The sequence below is a fragment of the Dromiciops gliroides genome, chromosome 1, assembly GCF_019393635.1.
Source record: "Dromiciops gliroides isolate mDroGli1 chromosome 1, mDroGli1.pri, whole genome shotgun sequence".
Taxonomy (NCBI): domain Eukaryota; kingdom Metazoa; phylum Chordata; class Mammalia; order Microbiotheria; family Microbiotheriidae; genus Dromiciops; species Dromiciops gliroides.
Window position 1 is genome coordinate 586,911,718 of NC_057861.1, and position 25,914 is coordinate 586,937,631.

At 38.9% G+C, this 25,914-nt stretch overlaps 1 protein-coding gene across 2 annotated transcripts in view; it reads left to right on the forward strand.

The window, feature by feature from the left end:
* Positions 1 to 4,278: 4,278 nt before the first annotated feature.
* Positions 4,279 to 25,914, forward strand: part of ZC3H7A (zinc finger CCCH-type containing 7A) — a 64,992-nt gene continuing 43,356 nt past the window's right edge. The window contains exons 1-3 of one of the 2 annotated variants that reach the window (XM_043973389.1): positions 4,280 to 4,412; positions 11,772 to 11,932; positions 24,211 to 24,312. In XM_043973389.1, coding sequence (XP_043829324.1) covers positions 24,245 to 24,312 — 68 coding nt within the window. In that variant the 5' untranslated portion in view covers positions 4,280 to 4,412; positions 11,772 to 11,932; positions 24,211 to 24,244. Of the gene's footprint in view, positions 4,413 to 11,771; positions 11,933 to 24,210; positions 24,313 to 25,914 lie in introns of both variants that reach the window. The other variant, XM_043973381.1, reaches the window with a different exon arrangement.

Genomic DNA, 25,914 nt, shown 5'->3' on the forward strand with positions numbered 1-25,914 from the left:
AGAACAAGGGGGGGGGGGGTAAGAGGTGTGTTGTAGCAACAGGATGACTAACAATAACAGGGACTGGGGGCTTTGGAATGCAAGCAGGGAGGGAGGGATGGTACCAGTGTACACCAAGTTCAGCGAAGCTAGATACATGATTACTACAATATTCTGGTATTAGCAATGGGATGAAACATGGACAGAATGATCTGGTAATAAGCTTCAGAGTCTAAACTGACTCAAGTCCACCATATCCCACTCAATTTCTCTAATGGTTTCTGCTTGCTTGTTTTCACTAGTGCCTCTTTTTCTTCCCGATCTCTTAAGGTGGATGGATGTTCCCTAAAATTGTGTTTTCAGTTTTACTTTCTCGATCTACACTCTTTGCTTTGTCAATCTCATTTACTCCCACATTTTCAACTATTATCTCTGCATAGATGACTCCAAATCTATTTTTAAAGCTCCAACTTCTCTTTCAAGTTCTACACCCACATTTCCAAAGATTAAAAGAACATCTTTACCTGGATTTCTGATATCACACAAAACATTTCAAATCTGAACTACTTTACTCCCAAATCTGTTCCTTTTCAACAGTAGGACCATTTAGTTTCCTATTATTTTTAGCCCTTCTTTTTCTCCTATATCTTCTCTAGTAAGTATCACATCCTCTTGTTTATATCACTACAGTATTTCTTGCACCTGTCCTTTTCTCTTTATTCCTACTGTCACTACCTGAGTACATACCCTATTGTGGCTATTTCAATAGCCAAACAGGTCTTCCAGTCTTTAATCTCTTCCCTCCAATCTATTCCTGATACAACAGTCAGACAAATTTTGTGTTCACAATATTTTATTCACTTTCTATTACCTACTGAATAAAGTTTAAAAATTTTGTCCATGTTTTCAAGTTCTTCCACAATCTACTACTACTCTACATATCTCTTTTTTTATGAACTTAATCATCATCAACAAACATTTCAATATACAAGGAACTACCTGTGTGATCTTGGGCAAGTTATTTAACTTCTGTAGTCTTCAATTTCCTCATCCATAAAAAAGTTCACCATTCCAAAGGTCTAAAAATGAATCTTGTTACCCATTTCTTGTAACAAATCCAAAATGCAGAATGAGACAGTTTGGACATGACCAATGAGGAAATTTGCTTCAGTTCGCTACTAATATTAGGGATTTAATTTTGTTTTATGGGGGGGGGGGGAGATGGAATGGGGGAGAAAATGCTTAATTGAAAAGAACAGATTTTAAAATGAGGGGTTAGACTAGGTTATCTTCCAGTGAAAATCCCTTTAATAAAACCCTCCCTGATAAGCAAAATGAACTGAAAAACTGACCATGTCTGATAACTTTTGTTTCATTTAGCATCCGTGGTCTTTTAGCACTCTACTAAAAGATGTAGTTCATCATTAGTCCTCTGGAGTCAAAACTGACCATTCCATTATTCTGATTTTGAGGTCTTTTAGTTTTTCCCTCTGTATATTATGGCTATTATGTATATTTCATCTTGGTTCTGCTTTCTTCACTCTCCATAAGTTCATACAAATTTCTCTGTATACCACATTTTCATAGCTTCATATGGAGCAACAATATTTTCAAATATATGTATATTTGTATGTATGTGTGTATACAAGTGAATGTATATATATGTGTGTGTATGTATGTGTATATAGCTATATCTATGTATACCTCCTGTTTTCTGGGGTAAATCAAAGAACCTTCTCCTTGAGAAACTAAACCAAAGGACAGACATACCTAAAGAGATAAGTGGCACCCGATCTGGACCGAGTTAGCTCCAGGACCACGAGCCTTCATTCTAGTCTCCCCCACCCCTTGGGGAGATAAGATTAGGTATGGCTGCTGTCTTTGTGGTGTGAGGGGGAGAGAGATCTCTTGAGAGACCCAGAGCAGACCTTCACCCAATTACCCCAGCCTCAACCAGTGGGGGATGGTCCTCCCCCATAAGGGGACTTTCCACAGTCAGATGATCACTCCATTGGACCACCATCAATCCTTTATAAAAGTATCTGTCTGGGGGCAGCTGGGTGGCACAGTGGATAGAGCACTGGCCCTGGATTCAGGAGGACCTGATTTCAAATCCAGCCTCAGACACTTGACACTTACTAGCTGTGTGACCCTGGGCAAGTCACTTAACCCCAATTGCCTAACCAAAAAAAAAATTAAAAAAAAGTATCTGCCTGTCTCCTGCTCAGGGAGAGAGGTATCTCAGAAAGCCACGCCTTCTCCCCATGAGAAGTAGCCCAAGGAATTCTCTCTTGGTTTCCTTTCCCTAGCACCTAATTAACTATTTTATTCTAATTGGATTTGTGTGCAAGAGGGTGTAATTTTTTGTTTTGTTTTGGCTGGCAATGGGGGTTAAGTGACTTGCCCAGGGTCACACAGTAAGTGTCAAGTGTCTGAGGCAGGAGTTGAATTCAGGCACTTCTGAATCCAGGACTGGTGACTGACCTGGCTACCCCGAGGGTGTAATTCTTTGAGGAGGAATTCTTAAAAACCCTATTCCAAACTGCCATCACTTTCCCCCATAACATCTTCCCTCTCCAATATACCCTTTATAATTAAGGAATATGTCCAGTAACCATCTTGGGAATTGTATATCCCTTTTTGGTCAACTTGGTTTCTATGACTAAGCATAGTGCTAAATACTGGTGATACGAGCACAAAACTGAGGAGTCCCCTTCCTCTATAAGCTTACATTCCAATAGGGGGATGCACATGTATGGGATTGGGACCCAGAAAAAAGTTGTTTTTTTTTTTTTTTTATCAGGGGAGGCACTGGGATTATGAACCAAAGGGCAGTAGAGACTCTCACCCTTTCTAGTAGCAATGGTAGGATTGATTTCTACAGTAAAAGCCATAGGTGGAAAGGAAAATGGTCATGGTGGCAAGGCAAGGCAGGATGTTCATGTTTGTTAGGCCCTGGTTAGTTACCTGTGAATGGTAGAATGATATGTGAAGTGGGTTCAGGGTTGGGCTAGATAGATATATAATGCCCGAAGTATTTTATTTTCTTATCTCTTAAGTGTCTACATTTGTATAGTCCTTTAATGCAAAGTATTTTGCATTTGAGCATCACAGCTTCACTTTAAGTTTTCATATTGGTTACCTTCACAATAGTCCACACTGTCTAACCTCTTGCTCTATTAAAATAGCCTGCTAACTGCACTTCCTCCCCCACCCGCAAAGTCCTCCCTACTGCTACCTGATATTCCTACAGTCTATGTTGCTTTTCTGTTCAAAACCCTTTGGTGGCCCCCTATTTCCCCTAAGACAAAATATAAACTCCTTCGCAGACACTTAAGGTCCTGGGAAATCCGGTTTCCACGCACATTTCCACTTATTTGCTATTACACCCTTTCATTCACTTTACTTTCCGGCCAAACTAGCCTCGAAGCTGGAACTTGAAAACCCAGCCTCCACGCCAGCAGGCCCTTCCTCATTTTTGCCTCCTGTATTCCTAGCTTCTCGGCATCCTACCCCCATCATCTCAGATCAGGTGCCACCCACTGCAAACTGGGAATTACTTTGTATTTACTCTGTATACATATCTATTAGTATCCGTGTACAAGTTTCCACTTCCAGAACAATGTAAAGTCCTATAGGGCATAAACTGTTTCTTGTTTCTTTCTTTTTGTCTTTGCATCCCCAGGGCCTATCAGCTCGCCCAGGACGCGGTAGGCATTTAGTAAGACGTAGTTTCAGTCAGTTGATTAACAAATATTGAGCTTCCACTACGTGCCAGGTGGAATGAATGAAGAAGCGGAGGCTCACATAGGCGGTGCGTGGCAGACTCCGAATTTGAACCCAGGTCTCTTCTGAGTAGAAATCTTAGCCCGTTTTCCTCTCCCCGCACTGGGACCCAGGGCAGCGGCAGTTTGCGCGTCTCTTAACCCCTCATCTCGCATTATTTGGTGTTGCAGGTTATTTGTGTATACGGGTCCTCTCCCCTCCCCCCTCCCTGCGTCCCAGTCTCTCCCAGAGCGAGCACAGGCCTTGGAGGCAAGCGCCGGTTGAAGTGGCCGGAGACGGGGGAGAGGGAGCTGGGAAGGGGCCGGGCTTTCCCTACGGGCCTGGCTCGTCTCTGTCGGGCCGCCGCGCGCCCTCGTAAGTGGGGCCAGAACACCACAACATGGCGGCGGCGCCTCTCCAGGGCTCGGTCGTTCCCTCGGTTCCCGTCGTCGTCCCTTCAACCAATGAGGTGGCGTCTCGGTTGGCGGGAAGCGGCCTCCTGCCGCCAGAGGGCGTCTTGGCAGGGAAGCCAAAGGAGAGGAGTCGTAGTCGCCGCCACCGCCGCTGGGGTGGGAGAAGACACCTAGGTGTCCTGCAGCGCTACGCCCGATCCTTCACCGTCTCGGTCTCCGGCTCCATCCGTGGGCCGGCCCGCTCGAACGCAGCAGGTACGGTACCCCGGCTGCGGATCTGAGGGTTAGGGGGAAACGGAGGGGGCGGGGGCGGCCTAGACCCTCTCCCCGGGACCCCTCTGCCCCCACCACGCCTTTTAGGCCGGGGCCGACGTTTCCCGTCGTCCGGTGAGCTGCGATTCCAGCCTCTCCCTCCTGCCGCCGGCGCGTGCCCGCGGGCAGCCGTTAACCGCCGCTCCCTCTCTCCTCCGCCCTTCCCCCTCCCCGCCCCAGTCTCGATCTGGGATGGGCGCGCGAGCGCCGGAGGGGGTGGGATTCGGGAGCCGGCGGCCGGAGGCTTCGGTTCATATTTATTAAATGTCTGCTGCGGGCGAGGCGGGGGTGGGGGGATTACAAAGAGAGATGCCTCGGGCCCTGCTCCTTAAGCAGCTTTCGATTTCTCTGTGTGTGTGTGTGTGTCAGGGGCGGGGTGTGTGTGTGTGGGGGGGGGTTACTTGTGCTCACATCTGTGTGTCCTGTGTGTCTCCCGGGAAAGAGTCTGACCGGCTATGTGTGAAGGAGAGGGAGCTGTGAGAAATTGGGAGGAGCCAGAAATAAAGTTTAAAGTCAAGTTAACCAGCATTTATCATACGCCTACTACGTGCCACGCACTGTGCTAATCGTTTGGAGATACAAAGAAAAGCGAAAAGCAGGGCCCCTGCCTTCTGGGAGCCCACTGTGGGGGGGGGGGGCGGAGGATGGACGGGGGGAGGCGGCCCGCGAGGAGCTACACCAGGACAACAATGTGTAAACAAGAGAGACGCAGGATAAATAAACTGGGGATCCCTTTTTTAGCGGGTCCTGGAGGGCCTAGACGAAGAGGAAGTAGTCCTGTTGCCTCTTGAACGTGGGGAAGGGATTTGTGCGTGAGGAGGGTTAGTTACCTACCTGGTATGAAGGATGGATTCCAAAGAGAAGGGGTTGGAGTCAGGGGGACTGATTATTACAGAGAAGTAATCAACAAGCGTTTATTAATCACTCCCTTTGTGCCTGTCGCTGGGAGAGGGACAGAAATGAAAATTGGCTCTGAAAGTTAACATTCTGTGAGGGTAGGAGAGCCACAACATGCACGTTAATAATACAAAAAAAAAAAATGGAAGGTAATTTGGGGTGGAAGAGCACTAGTACTAGGAGGGGCTTTATATACACATATGCTTATATATGTATGTATATGTACGATACATAAGGTGAACCAATAAAGGACTGATTGATTACATGGAAGTGGAAAGGAAGGAGATAGATGAGAGAAATAATTGCCTGGAAGATTCAACAGGACTTAGTAATAATAACTATGTTGCATGTTAGGGATGAGGGCTCACTCCAGCTTCCTCTAGCCTGGAGAACCTGTTATTGAATTTGGGTGGATTCACTTCATCCTTCCCCTTTCCTCTTTACCCTCTTCACTTTTTGATTAAGAAGTAATTTGCTACAAACCAAAGGTCACAGGATTATGCACTTTCTGGTTGGAAGGAGCCTCAGGGCGGGGAGTCATTTACCTCAAGCTCCTCCTTTTACAGAGGAAGAAACTGAGGCGTACAGGGGTAAAAGTATTTGCCTAGTTTCATAAGAGTCATTAATGTGATTTGAACTAATTTCCTCTGATTCCACATATTTTCTGTTTCATTATACCAGGCTGAAAAGTGTTTAGAGTTACACATTCACAGGGAGAGGGGTAGGAAGGAAAACAGTAAAGGGGTAAGGGTCTTGAAAACTAGAGATCCTAGAAAGGTTGAGGTGCTGTCTGGACAAAAGTGACGCTCCCCTAGATTTTTTGAGGCCTTTGCTCTGATTTTCCTTGAATTTTAGGGCTTGTCCCTTTAATTTTTTAAAAATTGTTTTTCATTAGTTGTAATCCTACTTGACTAATCACGTTTGTGTCTAAAAGATGCAAAGTCTCTTTGGAGTTTGTTTGCCAGTTATTTTGTGGCACCTTCCTGGCTTTTCATTGAGGATCCATTTTTCTATGCTTAATGCATACTGCTCTTACATGTTTGTAGTTTGGGTGATCATACTAGATTTTTTCTTTTTACATTTTTACAACTATTTTCCTGACCTGCATTCAGTTATAGATAGTCATGTATTTTGGAAAGGCCACACAAAGGAAATTTAAAAGTTGTTACATGTAGTGAAATTACTATATGTGGAATTGAAGATGGGTTCTAAAGAGACTTTGTCACTAGCTTTGTGACATTTGGCAAATAACTTTTCTAAGCTTCAGTTTTCTTATTCATCAAAATCCTATTTAGTTTGTCATGAGGAACACAGAAGACTATGTGTGTGTGTATATCTATCTATATCTATATATCTTTTATTAAATAACAAGACCTGCTATGATTAATGTTAAGAAAAGTTTCCTGAATAGTCAGATCAGTGTGATTGGGATTGTTTTCTCTCAAGTTAAAGACATTCAGCTTAGAGATGATCTGAATGTGTGGTTTCCCCCCTTTCCTTCCATTTCCATTTGTATTTCTTTGCCAGAAAACAGGGAAGATAGGTGTTATGACAAAATTTGTAAAAAAAAAAATAGGATAAAAAACTATTGTGAAATTAAAAAAATAATATTATTCATCAGTATGTAAGACTAGACTTGAACTTGACTTTCCATTTTGGTATTTTTTATGAACCAATAACATTTAAAAAAATATTTCAAATGGTAAAAATAAGACAGAATAGCAAGTTGTTCAATTCAATTTTTTGGGGTTTTTTGCCTATATGGATTGTTAGGACAGTTTCTTTTGAGTGAATTTGGATTTCAGTGAGGAAGTACTAAAGTATTCTGGTATTTGATGTAATCATCAAAATATTATCTCTATAAAATCTTTCTAAAAATGGTCTGTGTCTACATCAAGGATTTAGAGGAAAAGGGCAATGGATTTAGAGTCAACAAATCTGGATTTGAATCTTTGTCTCTGCTGCTCACTACTGGTTGTGTGGTCTTAGGCAAGGCATAACCTCTCAGGGCTTCAGTTTTCTCATTGGTAAAATGAGATGTTTATCTATCCTTGCATTTCTAACTATGATCATAAGGATGAAGTTCCTAATGCAGGGTAGTAAATGTTTTAATCTGCTGAAAAGATCAAATTGAATGAGTTTTATACAGGTAGATTTTCTTTTTTTCCTATGTGAAAAGAGAACAGGACAATCATTTGTCTTTCTAAACTTGTCCAGAAAGAAATTTATGTTTTACTCTAGAAAAATCAAACAAGCCAGGAAATGAGCGGTCACATTTCTATTCTCCTTAATTCATATTGATAGCTGGAGGCTTAGTTCAAAGTTGTGGAAAGTGACTCACATTTATTCTCATAGTACTTTGTGAGATTAAAAAAAAGTTACAAAATAAATATGGTTGTCAGTACAAGAAAGATGGAAAGTTTTGCAGTGCCCTTTGTTTCCTACATAGAAAAATAATTTTAGTTATATATTTTTTAGTCTTAGATATAGTTGAGCCTTCTATAATGTAGTTTTGAGAAATAAAATTAAAATCTGACTTAAGTTGTTATATGGTAATTTATCAATGATTTAAACATTATTAACGTTTTAAAATCTATATGAAAACATGGTGTATTGGATAGAGAGCAAGCCATTTGGTGTTCAAAGTCCCACATTTGAAGCAACCTCTCTTTGCCTTTAAGATTTAAGTTGTGAAGAAGGTGCTGATTGGCATTGGTAGAAGGAATTTGCTTTTTTGGGAGTTTCCTATATCAATAGTCACCAGTCTAGCCCCTACCCTAAGTGATTATAAATCATATTTTTGTTTTGTTTGGGGGCAGTGAGGGTTAAGTGACTTGCCTGGGGTCACACAGCTAGTGTCAAGTGTTTGAGGCTGAATTTGAACTCAGGTCCTCCTGAATCCAGGGCTGGTGCTTTATCCACTGCACCACCTAGCTGCCCTCAATCACCTTTTTTTGTTGTTTTTTGTTTTTTGGTGAGGCAATGGGGGTTAAGTGACTTGCCCAGGGTCACACAGCTAGTAAGTGTTAAATGTCTGAGGCTGGATTTGAACTCAGGTCCTCCTGAATCCAGGACCAGTGCTCTATCCACTGTGCCTCCTAGCTGCCCCTCAATCACCTTTTTTAAAAAACCTAACCATTTTTATTTATAGTTTTGAGTTCCAAATTTTATCCCTCCTTCCTTCCTCCCTCCCAGAGGCAGTAAGCAATCAGATGTGGTTTATACATACATGTGCAATTATGTAAGACATTACCAGATTGGCCAATTTGTATAAGAAAACTTGAATAAAAGGAAAATATGAAAGTGAAAATAGCATACTTCAGTCTGTGCTCAATCAATATCAGTTCTTTCTTTGGAGGTGGATAGTGTGCGTTATCATTAGTTTTTTGGGATTGTCTTGGATCATTGTATAGCTGAGATTAGTTCAGTCATTCACAAGTCTTCATCCAACAATATCGCTGTCACTGTGCACAACATTCTCTTGGTTCTGCTCACTTTACTTTACATCAGTTCATACAAGTCTTTCCAGGCCTTTCTAAAATTGTCCTGCTTGTCATTTCTTATGGCACAATAATATTCCATCACCATCATATACCACAACTTTTTTGGCCATTCCCCAATTGATGGGCATTTCTTTGATTTCCTATTCTTAGCCACTACAAAAAGAGTTGCTATAAATATTTTTGTACAAAATTGTATTTTTGTAGGTCTTTTTCTCTTTTTTGGGATGTCTTTGTGTTAATAAACCTAGCAGTGGTGTTGCTGGATCAAAGGGCATGCACAGTTCTATAGCTCTTTGGGCATAGTTCCAAATTGCTCTCCAGAATGGTTGGATCTTTTCACAACTCATGAACTGTGGTGGATTAGTGTCCCAGTTTTCCCACATTCCCTCCAACACCCAATTAAATCACGTTTTCTTAGTTTTTTTCAAAAGAAGGGGGAAATCATACATAGTATCTGTTAGTATCTTGAATTGTTGCAAACAAAACACTTCTGTTTGATGTCAGTGTCTTGCTATAATACCTGCTTTGTATTCTCAATTTTTTTTCTTGTAAAGGTTACATTATGTCCCAAAAGTACTTTGATAGTGTTACTAGAATAAACTAGCAACAGTTGCAAGGCTTAATGCTACTTTTGAATTTTTTGCATTTTAACACTTTTTATTTTTAAAATGTGCAAATGAAGCTTGAGTATAGAAAAATATTTATAGAACAAGTAAAACTTAGATTAAGCTTTATTTTTTTTTTCACTTGGGGCTTATTATGAATACCTTTTTTGGACAAGTAGTAGTCTTAGTTTTTGTTTTTGCTGCCCAAAAACATTACACCAGAGCTGTTCTGGGTTAGCTCTTTTGGTTATAAGGTCATTTAAACTTCCTTGGATGGGATCAGAGGGAGGCAGGTTTTTATATTAACTCTTGCTATGCAGATTGTGTTGTGGAAAGATCACTGATTTGGAGTCAGAGGGCATATGTTAAAATTTTTAACTCTGCCACTTCATACCTGTATGACCTTAATTTCTCAGGGCCTCAGTTTCTTCATCTGTAAAATGAGAGGTCTAAGTTAGATGATCTTTTAATCTGTAATGCTATTGCATATAGAGAATGGTATTTGTTGCTTGTAATGTCCAATTCTTTAGTCTGAAATTTACATAAGTCCCTTTACAGTTTAGCACCTGCCTACTTTTTCAGCCTTCACTTTCCACCATCATCCCACCTGAACTTCCCATACAGCCAAATTTGTCTATCTACTTTCTTTTTTCCTTTTTTTAAAAATATTTTTTTCCAATTAAATGTAGATTTTTTTTGAGTTCCAAATTTTTCTCCCACTTTCTCTTCCCTCCCTCTTCCCCAAGCCAGCAAGCAATCTGATATAGATTATACATTACAATCATGTTAAACATATTTCAACATTAGTCATGTTTATCCACTCTTGATATATTTTATTCTACCTTTCCATCTTTGTTCCTTCCTTCAGCAATCCTATTTATTGAAACTGGCTATCCTTCAAGCCTCAGCTTTAAATGTCACTTTGTGGAAGCCATTCCTGATCAGTCCAAGCCAGAAACGATCTTATTGTTTGAAACACTTAAATTATTGCTATTTCATCTAGGTGGCTCTGTATTTGACATTTGTTTGCTTTCATTGGGGATAGATGAGATTCATTATTGCAAGACTTTAGTGTTTTCCCATTGCTCTCTGACTCAAGTACCACCTTATAATCATTGCCTTCAAACTGTGTTCCAATATAGGTCTGATCCCAATACTTGTTATTCTGTTTACAGCATCATTAGTTAACCTCATTTTGGGGACAACTCTGGACCTTAATTCTTAGGTTTCTCAGCCTTTGCACAAGCTATTCCATGCATAAAATATTCTGCCCTTTACCTTCCATTCAACCAACAAGAAATTTTTTCTGATCAACCCTGACATGCCTGTCTGACTACTACTACCCCTTGCCCAATTGCCCTTCCTAACTCCTGTAAATACTATACTAATAAATTGCAGAGTTAAGCTGAAGCAAACCTCTGCAGTCATCCAATCAATCACCTTTATTATTATTATTATTATTATTAGTGAGGCAATTGGGGTTAAGTGACTTGCCCAGGGTCACACAGCTAGTAAGTGTTAAGTGTCTGAGGCCACATTTGAACTCAGGTACTCCAGACTCCACCTAGCTGACCCAATCCCCTTTTATTTTAAAAATGAAAAAAAAGAAGGGACAGCTAGGTGATGCAGTGGATAAAGTACCTGCCCTGAGTTCAAATGCGGCCTCAGATACTTGACACTTACTAGCTGTGTGACCCTGAGCAAATCTGTTAACCCTCATTGCCCCCTCCCCCCACACAAAATAGAAAAAAAAAACCCAACCCTCCAACAAACCAGACAAGGAGACATGAGGAGATAGATATATGAACTGAAGCAAAGTGAAGTAAGCAGAATGAGGAAAGCAATATACATGATTCCAGTAATGTAAATGGAAAGAACAACAACGAACATTTAATTTAACCAAACACTGTTATGTGTAATGACTAAACCTGAAAGTGAAGAAAAGGTGTGAGAATGTTCCTCCTTCTCTTCTTTGCAAAGGTAGGGGATTGCAGGTTGCATACAGCATGCATATACTGCAGGACTTAATTGATGTCAGTTTTGCTATTTTTTTCTTTCTATTCTTTGTCACAAGAGGGGTACTTTTCGTAGGGTAATATGTTGGGAAATTAAGGTGTAAAAACAAAAGATATCAATTTTTTAAATGAAGAAACAGGTCTGCACAGGTGACTTGCCTAAGCTCACATGGGGAGTCAGAGCTGGGATTTGACTCTACATGTACTAATTCCATTCCATTCAATTATGTTTCTTTTTTTTAAAAAAAGGTATTTATTGATATTTTTCTGTTTATTACACAGTATCTTATATTTGTCCCCCCATTCCTCTCCTCAACATTCATCACATGATAAATAGTATTTTTAGAGAGGATAAAAAGTCAACACAACTGCTGATATATTGAAAAAGTAAAAAAAAAAAAAATGCAACACGTAGCACCTGTGGACCTCCTACCTCCACCAAGGTAGGTCCTGTCATATCTCTTTATAGTCTGTTATATTTTCTTTTGATTTTTTGGCAAGTTTTTTCCATTTACCTTATTGAAGTTACTGTGTGTTGTTTTCTGGATATGCTTATTTCACTCTACGTCAGTTCATATAGATCTTTCTCTAATTCATCATATATCATTTCTTAAAGCACAGTAATATTCCATTACATTTATGTACTGCAATTTATTTACCTATTCCCTAATTGATGGGCATCTATTTTATTTACAATTCATAGGTATTGCAAAAAGTGCTGCTTAGAAACATTTGAAGTATATAGGGGAATTTTTTCTCTTATTGATGGCTTCCTTGGGGCATAAGCCAAAAAATGTAGTCACTTTATTTGCGTAATTTCAAATTGCTTTCCAAAATGTTTTGTAACCCTTCACAGTTTTATCACACAGGGTATCAGAGCTGGAATTTAAACCAAAGTTTCTTGACACTACATGCAGTCCTCATTCCTTTCCACTATAGTTCATGTTTGTTTATAGGCACTTATAAAGGAGTTATATGTTTCCAGTACCTATTGCATTTTTTTGTATCTAGTGTGGGCTCATTAAATACTTGTATGACTGACATAAAAATAATAGTGCTGTAAAAAAGAGAACAGAAAACCCATAATATAAAAATTCTCTGAATAATTCAGTAATTGGTCTTAAATATAAAATGATTCAAGTGGCCTTAATCAGCTACAATCAATAATGACTATAGGCGGTTGGAATTTTCAAAGATGCTTTTTTCTTTTAAAGAAAAAAAATTATTGTTTAGATCTCATTAATTCCTCTGATTTCTTCTTTAGTCACCTGAGTTAAGATTTTTCCCCCCTAATGAACTGTTCAGAGTGTCTATAAGAAATAACATTTCCAGGTTTACTTGAACATTTTCTGCAAAAATCCATTGGTTTGTTATTCAATAACTTAGGCTTCAGATTTGCTTTGGTAGTGAACTGATTTCTCAGTGATGGGAGGATGGTTTATGATTGAAGGGAATGTAGAATTTTTAATTTAGACTTTCTTTTCTCCCAAATGTTGGGCCTTGACTGCCACTGTTACCTCCTCAGGGTGTTGCCTCTCTGCCCCTAATGAAGTTAGTTCCTAAATAAATAATATTTATTGATACAGTTGTTTTTACACAACAGACACTCCTGACCCAAATGAGCCCCCTCACAAAATGCTTGCCTAGGATCACACAGCTAGTAAGTGTCAAGTGTCTGAATTCGGATTTGAACTCAGGTCCTCCTGAATCCAGGGCCAGTGCTTTAGCCACTGTGCCACCTAGCCGCCCCCAAATACTTTCTTTGAGAAAAGCAATGATTGATTATTCTGAGAGGAAAGATAAATCCTTTAACTGTGGCAATTAGGATTAGTATTGACTATTATATTTGACCAGCATTTTGTTGCCTTTTCATATTAACTTTACGTGAAGGCTGTGGAACATATTTCCCTCTCTACCCCTGCAAAAACCTGTTCCTTTTTCTCACTGGACACTGTGCTTCTCCCATATACCTTATTTTGACATTTAAATGTTTTTCTTGGTTTCTGTTTTTTCCCCCTATTGTTGCAATCATGTAAATTGTTTATTTGGCTCTGCTTTCTTCTTGCATCACTTCATAGCACTCCTTCCCATGAATTTATTAGTCTGTTCTTTAAATGTAGTAGTAGTCTAATACATTGATACATATTTTTCTCGCTGTTTTTGGCAATATGGCTAATATGGAAGTATGTTTTGCATGATTTCACATGTATAATTGATTGATTTCGTTTTGTTGGCCTTCTCAGTGGGTGGGGTAGGGGTGGGATGAGGGAGAGAATTTGGAACACAATTTATTGTGGGTTTTTTTTTTTCCCGGTAAGGCAATTGGGGTTAAGTGACTTGCCCAGGGTCACACAGTTAGTAAGTGTTAAGTGTCTGAGGTCAGATTTGAACTCAGGTACTCCTGACTCCAGGGCCGGTGCTTTATCCACTGCGCCACCTAGCTGCCCCTGGAACACAATTCAAAAAGAAAAGAATGTTAAAAATAAATTTAAAAAGACAATATCAGTCAAATGAGATACATTTTGATGAACTATATATGTTGGCTTTAGGGAAATGTAGGGGAGAAATTACAATATAAATATAATTCTTCTTAAAAAACAAACAAACACCCTAACTAGCAGCAAAAATAAGGAAACTGGGAAGGTGGTCTGGGAACTGAATTATGTTCCTAGAGGGTTACATTGTTGTTTGTCCTTCATTCTGGAAGAGGACATTGGGGTGATATCATGACTTACACTGAATTGGATTTTTAAGTGAGGGAGGGTTGTGTAAGGTCACCAACCTCACTCTATCCTTTGGAGCCATCTGGGTCCAGTGGCAAGATATACATCAGGACAACTGGAGATGGCCCCAGATGTTTAAGACATTGGGGTTAAGTGACTTTCTCAGGGTCACACAGCTAGTAAGTATCTGAGGTGAGATTTGAACTCAGGTCCTCTTGACTCCAGGGCCAGTGCTTTATCTACTGCATTGCCTACCTGCCCCAAAAGTTTACATTAGTCAAAGGTGAGTGAGTTTCCTGTGTCAGGGCTCCTTCAACTTTGTCCACTTGGGATCCTATTTGGCTCAAGAAATTTTTGCACGACCCCTGGTACCCTGGGTATGTATACCTACATATATATAACCTTTTACTGTTGCCAAGTTTTTCGAGACCCCATATGGGGTTGAGACTCACAGTTTAAGAAGCTGGGCTCAATCTCACTGAGGCTGAAAGTGCAATCAATGGCCACTCACAGGCCTTATCCCAGTGTTACTGTACGAGAGCTTTAACCTGATCCATTTTTCTGACCTGAGCTGCTTTGCTCCTCAGGCAGCCTGATGGCCCTTCCCCCTTCCTCCACCATATTAGTACCAGATTTAGTGTGGACACTCAATTGACTTTAACTGCTAAAGCACAGAATTCCTAAACTCAAAGTGACCTACCATCCTAGCCTCCTCCAGTAACAGGGAATTATAGGTATGTACTACTATACCAACATCCATCAGATTATTTGTAAAGGTTACTAGTTAGTGTTTTAAGTAAATAAGTTAAATGTTGGAATTATTTTTAAAAAGATATTGTGTTGATATCTTTTGTTTTTATATTGCTTAGATTTCTCCTCTATCCCTTCCCCACTCCCCAGCCAGAGAACTATTCTTTATAGCAAAGGATGTTTAAAAAAAAAAGACAAAGAGGAAAAAACCAATCAGCAAAGCCAATCAATACATAAAAATATTTGACTTTCTATGTAATGTTTTACACCTGTGAACCTTCTTCTAACTCCACAGTATTTGGGGCTGGGGGAGTATTGGTACTTTTAATGGAATTTTCTCTAGTGACCAATTTTATAAGTACAAGATGAGGGAGGCATGACTAGATAACACCTTCACTGCAAAGGGATCTGGGTATTAGCAGACTATATTCTAAATGAGTCAGGTGCATTACAAATGAATGCAGTCTCTGCATTAAGAAAGGCATAGTGTCCAGTACCACATCTAGAGAATTGTGTTTAGTACCAAATTTTAAGAAGGTAGACTGTGGAGATCATGTCATATGAAGACTGGCTGAAGGAACTGAGGATTTGGGGCCTGAAGAAAACTTAGGGGCAATGAGAAAGCTGTTTTCAAGAATTTGAAGTACTGTCATTTAGAAGAAGAATTAGACTTGATCCAGAGGGTAAAACTAGGAGTAATGAGTGGAAATTGCAGAAAAACATCCTAACAATTAGAGCTGTATAAAAATGGAATGAATGGTCCTGGAAACCAAAGAAGTCCAAAATGAGTGCAGCCAGGTGGGAAATGAGTTTCCCTTAGTTGTCTGAAACAAACACTACTTTATTTCCTTAAAAAGCACTCTCAAAACTGCCATAAAAGAATTGCTCTAAATATTTTGGTATTTATAAGCAACTTCCCCTCATTGACATATGGTCAGCAATAGAAATTCTTTGTTAAAGGGTATGGGCATTTTTTAGTCATTTTAGTTCCTTATTAAGGAGATACTTAAGGTGCAAACTTTGATAGAAGGAATTTCTTCACTCAGGAGTTCCCTATACCAGTGAAATCACAAGTCCAGTCCTTATCCCTTTTTCTTTGCCAAGAAGAATGATCTTTAGAGGGAAGACAAAACAAAAATGGCTAACAGGAAATTGATAGACAAAATAAACAAGGAAATAACAGAGTGCCTAGCTCCCTTTGACTTAAAGATACTGGCCCTGATGAATTACACTGTTAAATACTGAAAAAACTGGCTGATGTGATTATGAAGAATAGTGATGTGGGATGGATTTAGGGTCAAATTGATCAGATGGATTGTGAGTCGTCCCAAAAGAATTACAAGACTCAGTGACTCAAATTTCCCAAGTTTTGTTGCAATACTGCGAGTGACCACAGGGAATGAACCATAGAGGTGTCTCTCAAATAGGGAAAGAAAAGACAGTTATATTTATAGTATGGATAAATTGATGATCAATCTCATTATAATAATCTCCACTTTAGGGAGGTAAATGGGATGGTTTATCCTAATTTGGACTGCCTGGGGGCTTAAACCAACCCCGAGGCAGGTACCTTTTTCTGTGAAGGTGTGTTTTAGGGGTTTACATGTCATAAGGTGAGCTGGGGACAAATTTGGCCTTTTCTGCGCATGTTACCTCAACTCGCCACGGTCAGAATGTTTCATTCCCAGGCCTAGCTTCAAAATATTTTCATTTATCAGTTAGAATTTCTATAGGCTGTCTCTTATGTTTTTGTTATAGTTAATGTCTCCATGACCTGCCTCCTTATGTTCATTTTATGAGTGGTGATTAATGTGGGTAACAAGAACCTAGGCCCTGACTTGTTTCCCAAGTTTTAAGTTATCTATGAATCTCTTTTGGAGCTGGGGTCTGTAAGTTATAGCCCCTCTTGGAACTCAGATCTAAATTAGAGCTCGGGTCTTAGGTTTTTCTGTTAACCCCTTTTTTGCCTCCTATATCAATAGGAGTAAAGAATTAAAGAATTGTAGAAGGACATATGTCATGATTTTTAAAAAAGAGAAGAGTTTTCAAGCTATAGGTCAGGTAGCTTAACTTCAATTTCTAGCAAAATCCTAAAATTATTAAAGGTAAAGCGAACATCTAGAAAAGGAAGCAGGGAACATAAACAACTGTTTGTATGGCTTTTTTTTTTTTTTTTAGTGAGGCAGTTGGGGTTAAGTGACTTGCCCAGGGTCAAACAGCTAGTAAGTGTTAAGTGTCTGAGGCCAGATTGGAACTCAGGTACTCCTGACTCCAAGGCCAGTGCTCTATCCACTGTGCCATCTAGTTGCCCCTTGTATGGCTTTTTTAAGAACAACTCATGCCAGACTAATTTATTTCCTTTTTGACATGGTTAGTAAGCTGATTCATCAGGGGGACAGTAGAGTTATAGTTTATCTAGATTTTCTCAAAGCATTTTTATAAAATAAATATCTCATGCTGTTATGGAAAATAGGGAAAGATTTGGGATACATGATGGATTTGGAACTAATTGAATGGTTGGATTCTTAGATTAGTTGTTATTTGTTCTGTGTCAGCTTGGAATAAGATCTCCGTTGGAGTCTCAGGTATTTGTGTTTGGTCACTCTTCTATTAACATTCTTCTATTTTTATTTTTTAGCTAACATTCTTATCAGTGATTTGGATAAAGGCATATGTGGCACGTTTATCAAATTTTCAGATGACAAAGTTAGGAGGGATATATAGCTAACACTGGATAATGGGATCCAAACATTTTTTGACAGTCTCGTTAGGTTCCATCTAATGAAAATGAATAATAAAGATCAATGTACAATCCTGAGTTTAAACAAACAGCTTTGCAGTAAGATATAGGAGTTTAAAAATTATTTAAAGTTCTTTTGATTGAAGCCTTTAAAAAATATCACATTGATTTCCAAATCTGTCCCCTTCCCCTCACCCACCAAAGGAACCTTCCTTTGTAACAAAGACTTTGAAAAAAGCAGTTTAGCAAAAACAACCAATGGAATCAGACATCTGATATCAGATGCTAACATTCCATACTATGGTATACCCCACCTCTTCAAGGAAAATAGGAAAGTGTCTCTTTTTCATCACTTCTTTGAGGTTAAGCTCTTTCATTATAAGAGGTGTAGTTTCATTTTATTTTTGTTTATATGTAATCATTGTATATTTGCATTTCCTAAGGCTGCTTACTTCACCAGGTCATCCAGTCCAGCCTCATCACTTTACAGATGAAGAAACTGAGGCTGAGAGCTGAAGTGATTTGCTTACTACATGGGTAGTAAGTGGCAGAATTAGGATTTTACCACTGGACAATGATGCCTCCATGTTTCTCTGAGTTCCTTATATTTGTAGTCTCTATAGAGTAACAATGTTCCATTATATCCCTGTATCAAAATTTATCTGTTTCCCAAATCAATACTTACCTACTTTCATTTCCTTTTTTTAAACTACCACAGAAGTATTGCTCTAAATATTTTGGTACTTATGGGACCTTTTTTCTTCCTTCTTCTTTAACCGCATCATATTCTCAGTAGTGAAATCTCTGTGTCAGAAGTTATGGGCATTTTAGTCAAGTTAAGTCAGTAAATATTAAGTGCTTTCTATAAGACAGGCACTATTCTAAGCACTGGGAATACAAATACAAGTTAAAAGACAATCTGGTTCCTGAAGAAGACAATAAAAGGAAGTTGAAAAGGTAAGAGGGAAGGAATTGGGGCCAGGTTTGGTGGAGAAAAGTCTATCAGTAGTGAAGGACAGCAGATTACAAAAAGTTTAGAAATTCAGAAATGCATAAAATATATGTATAGTATTGTATATCATCAACCCAGATTTTACAATAAGATACCCCATAAAGGAAAAAGAAAAAATTCAGACTTCTTCTCTGGTATGAAGGGAGGGCTAAAGAATTTTACTTGTTTTTTCCAGAGTAGGGGAGGGGTGCCCCATGCCCCTAACCCCCTTGATGTGGAAGGGAAAACTGTATAATACTTTCACTTTCTTTTTCTGAACTTTTATTGTTTTTGTTTTTGCAGCATATCTAATGTGGAAGAATGTGTTGCATGATTTTGTTTTGGGCCTGGAGTACCTCAGAACTTTTCTGGGGGAAATCAAGGAACCTTCTCCTTGAGAAACTAAACCAAAGAACAGACACACCTAAAGAGATAAGTGGCACCAGATCTGAACTGAGTTAGCTCCAGGACCACCACCCTTCATTCCAGTCTCTCCCACCCCTCAGGGTGATAAGATTAGGTGTGGCTGCTGCCTTTGTGGCATGAGAGATGGCTTGAGAGATTGGGGGCTGCCCCTCACCCAGCCACCACCAGTGGGGGATGGTCCTCCCCCATAAAGGAACTTTCCACAGTCAGGTGATCAACCCTGTCTGACCACCATCAGTCCTGTATAAAAGTATTTGTCTGTCTTTGGTATCTCAGAGAACCACGCCTCTATACCATGCCTTCTCCCCATTAGAAGAAGTGATTTCCTTTCCCTAGCACCTAAATAAAATATTATCTTATTGTAATTGGATTTGTGTGCAAGAGGGTGTAATTCTTTAAAGAGGAATTCCTAAGAACCCCACATAATTGATATCATATTGCTTGCCTTCTCAAAGGGTAAGGGAGCAGTTAGAGGGAGGGAAGGAACTCGAAACTAAAAATTGTTTTAAATAAAAATAAATGATGGATTTATGAAAAATAGTGTTTTCAGAAGGAACTGTTCAATTAGAGAAAAGGGCTACAGGAGCAGAGGAATCTTTCAGGATGCTGGGGCATGATTGTATAATTGCCTTTCTTTAAGCATGATTCCAGATTGTTTTTTAAGAATCATCAGAATCATAGTTTAGTGTCTGAACATGTTTGTCTTCCCACAGTCTTTCCAACATTGACCATTTTCATTTTCTTGTTACCATTGCCAATTTTCTGGCTGTAAGATGAAATGAGTTATTGAATTTGTATTCATCTTACTAATGATTTGAAACAATCTTTCATATGATCATTAGTAGTTGGCATCTCATCTTCTGAGAACTATTCATATGCCTTGGCCATTTATTTGTTTGGAACTGACTTTTGCTCATCTATTTAATTCTCTACATACCTCGACTATGATATATCCTTTATCAGACATGTGATGCATATTTTTTCCCACCATTTGACAGCTCCTTTGTTGGATATGCCTTTGAATCTTCAAGGCCTAGTATTAGTGCCTTGTAAATCATTGGTACTCAATAAGTGAACTTTTAGTTCTCTGGAAAGCAGCCATTTTTGTAGGCTTCAACTCCAGCACAGTTCCTGGAACTGGAACACCCTACTTTGAAAACCACTGGTATAGAGGGTTGAGAAAGACTATACGAAGACTAGTCATGAAGCTTTAAAAATGATCCAGATTGGTGGTCCTTACTGTTCATAATAAGTGTGGCAGTGGGAATTATTTGAAGGAGAATAGAAACAATAGGACTTGATAAAGAGATATATGGGGGGGAGGGAGGGAGGGAGGGAGGGGGAGGGAGGGAGGGAGAGAGAGAGAGAGAGAGAGAGAGAGAGAGAGAGAGAGAGAGAGAGAGAGAGAGAGAAGTCATGGGTAAAACCAAAGTTTTCAAATACAAGGATCTGACAGAAATTAGAAAATTGGAAGGAATAATAAGCTTTGGTGGAGAGGTACTAAATTTTATTTGAAACGTTGAATTTGAGCCTTAGGTGAGGCATGCAGATAGGCCCTATAGCCAATGTATGGTACTGTAGCAGCCTTGGAGCACAGTTTATTTGATCTAGAAAGGCAAGGACCTTATCTCATTTGTTGCCACAAATGGTCGAATCCTTTTCTTTCATCTCTTGTCTTAACTTTAGTCAATCAACAAACATTTATCAAGTCCCTACTGTATATCAGATACTATGCCAGGTGCTGGGTATACAAGATGAAAATGAAGCAGTTCTTGTTCTTAGGAAGCTTACAACCTAGTGAAGTGGGACAACACATAAATATGGTTTTATTTGCAAAACATATACTTGGTAACAGGACTGGGCGAGGCATTAGCATCTGAGGTCAGGAAAGACTTCAAATAAAAGGTGGCACTTGGGCTGAGCCTTTAAAGGAAATAGGGATTCTGAGAAGTGGAGATGAAGAGAATGCATTCCAGCCATGAGGATAACCAGGACAAAGGCATGAAGACAAGAAATTTAACACCATGTGTAAAGAAGCAAATTTTGCTGGACCACAGTTTGTGTGAAGGGGAGTATTGTGTATTTAGGGTGAAAGGTAGGATGGGTACAGGTTGTGAATGCTTAACTGAGAAGTTTATATTAGATCCTACAGATAATAGGGGGCCATTGGACTTTATTAAATAGGAGAGTGACATGGCCTGACCTATGCTTTGGCAGGTGGGTAAGAGTGTGAAGAGACTTGAAGGAAGGAGACCACTTAGAAATCAGGCAAGAGATGAATAAGGCCTGAAATAGGGTGGTGATTGTATAAGTAGAGAGTGTAGAGGGAAGGGGAAAGATGGGAGAGATGTTGTAGAGGTAGTCATTATAAGATTTGGCAACTTACTGGATATATGGAGTCTGTGAGTGAGTGGTTGAGGATGACAGCAAGGTTGTGAACCTGGGTAACTGGAAGGATGGTTGTGCCCTTGACTGAAACAGGGATGCCTGGGAGTGGGGTGGGGTTAGGAGAAAAGATAATGAATTATATTTTGTATGGATTGAGTTTGAGGTGCCTATGGAAGATCCAGGTCAAGATGTACAACAGTTTGTGATGCATGCTTAGAGCTCAGGAGAGAGAATTATTATGGATATATAGATCTGTGAATCATATCCATAAAGATAATTAAGCCCATGTGAGCTGATGAGGTCACCAAGTAATAAGAGTATATAGCCAGAAGAGAATAGGTTCCAGCATAGAATCTTAGGGTATACCCACAGTTAGAGGCTGTGGTATGAATGACAATCTTTGGCAAAGAAGACTGAGAATGAGTAAGTCAGATAGTTAGGAGAACAAAGAGAGAACAGGGTAATGGAACCTAAAGAGATGAAAATATATAGGAGATTGGAGTGATCAGCAGTGTCATGTTACAGAGAGGTTAAGAAAAGGATGAGGATTGTGAAAAAGCTGCTGGATTTGGCAATGAAGACATCATTGGTAATTTTGGAGAGAGCAATTTCAGTTGTGTTGGGACTAGAAGTCAGAAACGGGTTGAGATGAGAGGAGAGGAAACTGTATACATAAAGAATAAATGCAAAATAAATACTGCTTAGTTTGGACAGGGAGGGCAATATCAGTTATGTGAGGGGGTGTGTGTATGGGAGGAATAAGGAAAATCTTGATGGAGAAGGTGGTACTTGGACCAAGTCTTAAGAGGATGTAAGAGATTCTTTGAGGTGGGAGAAGAGGGAGTACATTTCAGGTTTGGGACATAGCCAGTATGAAGGTCATATGTAAGAAACAGAATTGTAGAGTACAGGAAGGGGAGTAATGTATAATTAGGCTGGAAAGATAAATTGGAACAAGGTTGTAAAGGTCTTTAAAAGCCAAATAGAGAAGCTTATATTTTATCCTAGATGTAACAGGGAACACTGCAGGTTTATTCAGTGGGGGCAGGATGTAATCAGACTTGCAATAAGAAAATACTGATATATAGGTTTTATTTGCTTTTTAAAAAGATTTCAAACAAAAAACTTTGTTATAAGAAATGGTTTGATGGATAAGCAAGGGGGAAGGATTTATTTGGAAATGAAGGTGATGTAAATAAAAAAATAGCAAGGATGCAGGTTTTTTTTGCCATATTAGTTAATTCTTTTTTATTTCTGGATAATTTAATCACTTTATTAATAGGCTGGCAGATTATTAATAAAAGAATAATCATTGGCCATCTCTCTCAGACCAAAGACCCCCTAATGGAAGTGGGTTGACAGTTTATATACCCTTCTAACTGTAGGGCGTCCATCATGTAGTAATCAAATCTAATTGGTTGACACGATTTGTAGGTGTGTTTATAGTAAAATGAAGTCTTGGATACATGACTTAGGTCACTCAATCTTTTTAGAATGATACCAGAGCATAGCAGTCAATTCTTAATAAATACTTCCCATTGTAGTGCCTTCCACTTAAACAAAAATGAAGCATAATCAGTAGTTGTCTAAATGGTAATTGCAAGTGATAATATAGACTTTTATTCTTAGAGTTTACCATTTGTAATAGCAAGAAAAAATATTTTTACTTCAGTACTACAGAATCAACATTTGCCATTGTATTTTATTTAAATTAAATTTTAGTGTTTTCACGTACACTATTATACTTGTGTATATTATAGCACCTAGATGGCACAGTGGAGAAAGTGCTGGGCCTGAAGTTTGGCTTCATTTATTAGCTGTGTGACCCTGGGCAAGTCATTTTAACCCTGTTTGCCTCAGTTTCTTCATCTGTAAATAAGCTGGAGAAGGAAATGGCAAGCTACTATGCTATGTCTGCCAGGAAAAGCCTAAATGGAATCAGGAAGAGTCAGACACAACTGAACAATAATACAGTATCCTGGTCTTTTCTTGACTAGCAGTTCATATAAACCTTTCCGTATTTTTCTGAATTATTTTTATTTATTATTTCTTGCAGAATGTATATTTCATTACATTCATATACTACAATTTTTTAGCCATTGGACATATAAATTGTTTACATTTTGGGGGGGGGGGTTTGGCTATTAAAAATAGTACTGTTAGGAATATTTTGCCACACTTTGGATTTGTCTGACACTGACCTCCTTCTAGTATAAACCCAATAATGTTTTCACTGGCCCAATTTAGGAATTCTATTTATCTATTTCCAAATTGTACGTCAGGGTGGTTGAACTGATTCATAGCTCTGCTGGTAGTAAATTAGTGTTGTTGAATGAAAGAGTGCGAAAGGATTTATTAACTGTTCATGGAGATATAGATACAAGCAAATAAGACAATTTCTGCTCTTAAGTGGCTTACATTGTAACAGGAAAAGACAAAAAACATCAAGTTCTAGTCAATGGGTACACAATTCTGGTTTTACTCATTTCACTTTCCATCATTTCATATGGGCCTTTCTGTATTTCCTTGTATTTGTTTCTCTCTCTTAAATTGTAAATTCGAATTTGTCATTTAACTTACGATTAGAAGATCTATTGGTTTTAATACTTTATCCCATAATCTTTTAATTTGACTATGAATAATTAGATCTATTAATCAAGCCCTGATGACCTATGTGATTATATGTATTCATTTTCATTTCAGAGGGTGAGTTTAGAAATTGGATGTGCAGGATAACATGTCCAATGTTTCTGAAGACAGAAGAAACAGGCAACAGGATATTAAGAAAGGACTGCTCTTTATACAGTAAGATCTTAAGCCTTAATATGATTTTGAAAGGCAACCTATGATACATACATGTTATAATTGTAGTGCTTCTGATAATATGCATATATTTCTTCATAAGAAGTAAATGTAAAATCTGGGTTTATTCTGTGACTTCAGGGGCAGCTAGGTGGTGCAGTGGATAGAACACTGGCCCTGTGGTCAGGAGTACCTGAGTTCAAATCGGGCCTCAGACACTTGACACTTGCTAGCTGTGTGACCCTGGGCAAGTCACTTAACCCCAATTGCCTCACAAAACAAACAAACAAACAAAAAAACCTATATTATTCTGTGACTTCATATTATAATTTTTCAGTGACTGACACTTAAAAAAATTTTTTTCCATTTCATCTCTCAGTATCATGGGAAATCATAGGACTTAGAGTACCTTAAAGATCAATCATCATTTAACCCATCATTTTACAAATGAGGAAACTAAAGCCCAGAGAACATTAAATGGCTTCCCTGAGGTTATACAGGTAGTGAGTAGCAGAAGCAGGATTTGACCTCAGTTCCTCTGACTCGTAATACATTTTTCTGTAGTTTTTACCATCACCATTCATGACTTCAGTATCCATATTTATGAACCTCCTAACACCTTGGCCTTATGGTTCTTTGATCTAAATTCTAGTTACATCTTTCTTTGCTCTTGTCCTGCTTTAGTAGAGAACCACTAGGAAAGCCTCATTTTAGACCTTATTTATTATTCCTTGAGTTTCCATCTCCTCAAAAATTTTGAATGCTGAAATTTATTACTCTTGTCAGTCTTCTGTTCTACCTTTTCTATTTTGACTGCTACTGAATCTGCTTATCATCTTTAATATGATCACAAAATATATTTAACTTTTTTCTATTCTTCTAGATCATCACCCCTATTCTAGCTTTACTTGTTTTCTTACTAAGTTGATTCAATTGTCAGACTTTTCAAAAGATAAAAGTTGCTTCAATTCATGAGTCCTGTACTACTTACCGTATCCTTGCTGCTAATCTCCACATCTGGGTAGCCTTCACCATTAGCTTTATTCACTCCTGCTACCAGACCATTGAACACTTCAGGAGAAAAGTTACCAGACTATGCTCTTTGGGCTTATTATAGATTCATGTTTTCCAGCTTCATGAGTCCCTCATTGGGTGTCAGGACAATTTTTTTTTTAACTCCCTGTTTGCATTCTCCACAACAACTATCCCAAACCCTTTTCTCTCTTCTCATATTCTTAATTGCAGCCCTGGTAATCTTCCTCTTCTCTGACCTCTCCTTTCTTTTGCTAAGTTACTTTTCCCCCAACCCCCTAGATGGAGGCATTCTCCAAAACTCTGTCCTTGATGTTTTCCTACTCTCTGTGCTTCCTCCTTTGGAAATTTCATCTCTTTTCAATGCATCAGTGATTGCTCAGTTCTTTTTCCAGATATACATTTCAAACTACTCCATGGTCATCTCTAAATCGAACACATCTTTTTCTCATAGCCTCTGTCACGCTTACTTCACTATTTCTGCTAATGGCACTACCATTTTCCTAGGCATCCAACTTCAGAACTTTGAAATTATCATTGATTCCTCCCTCACTGTTACCCTCCATAGCTAAC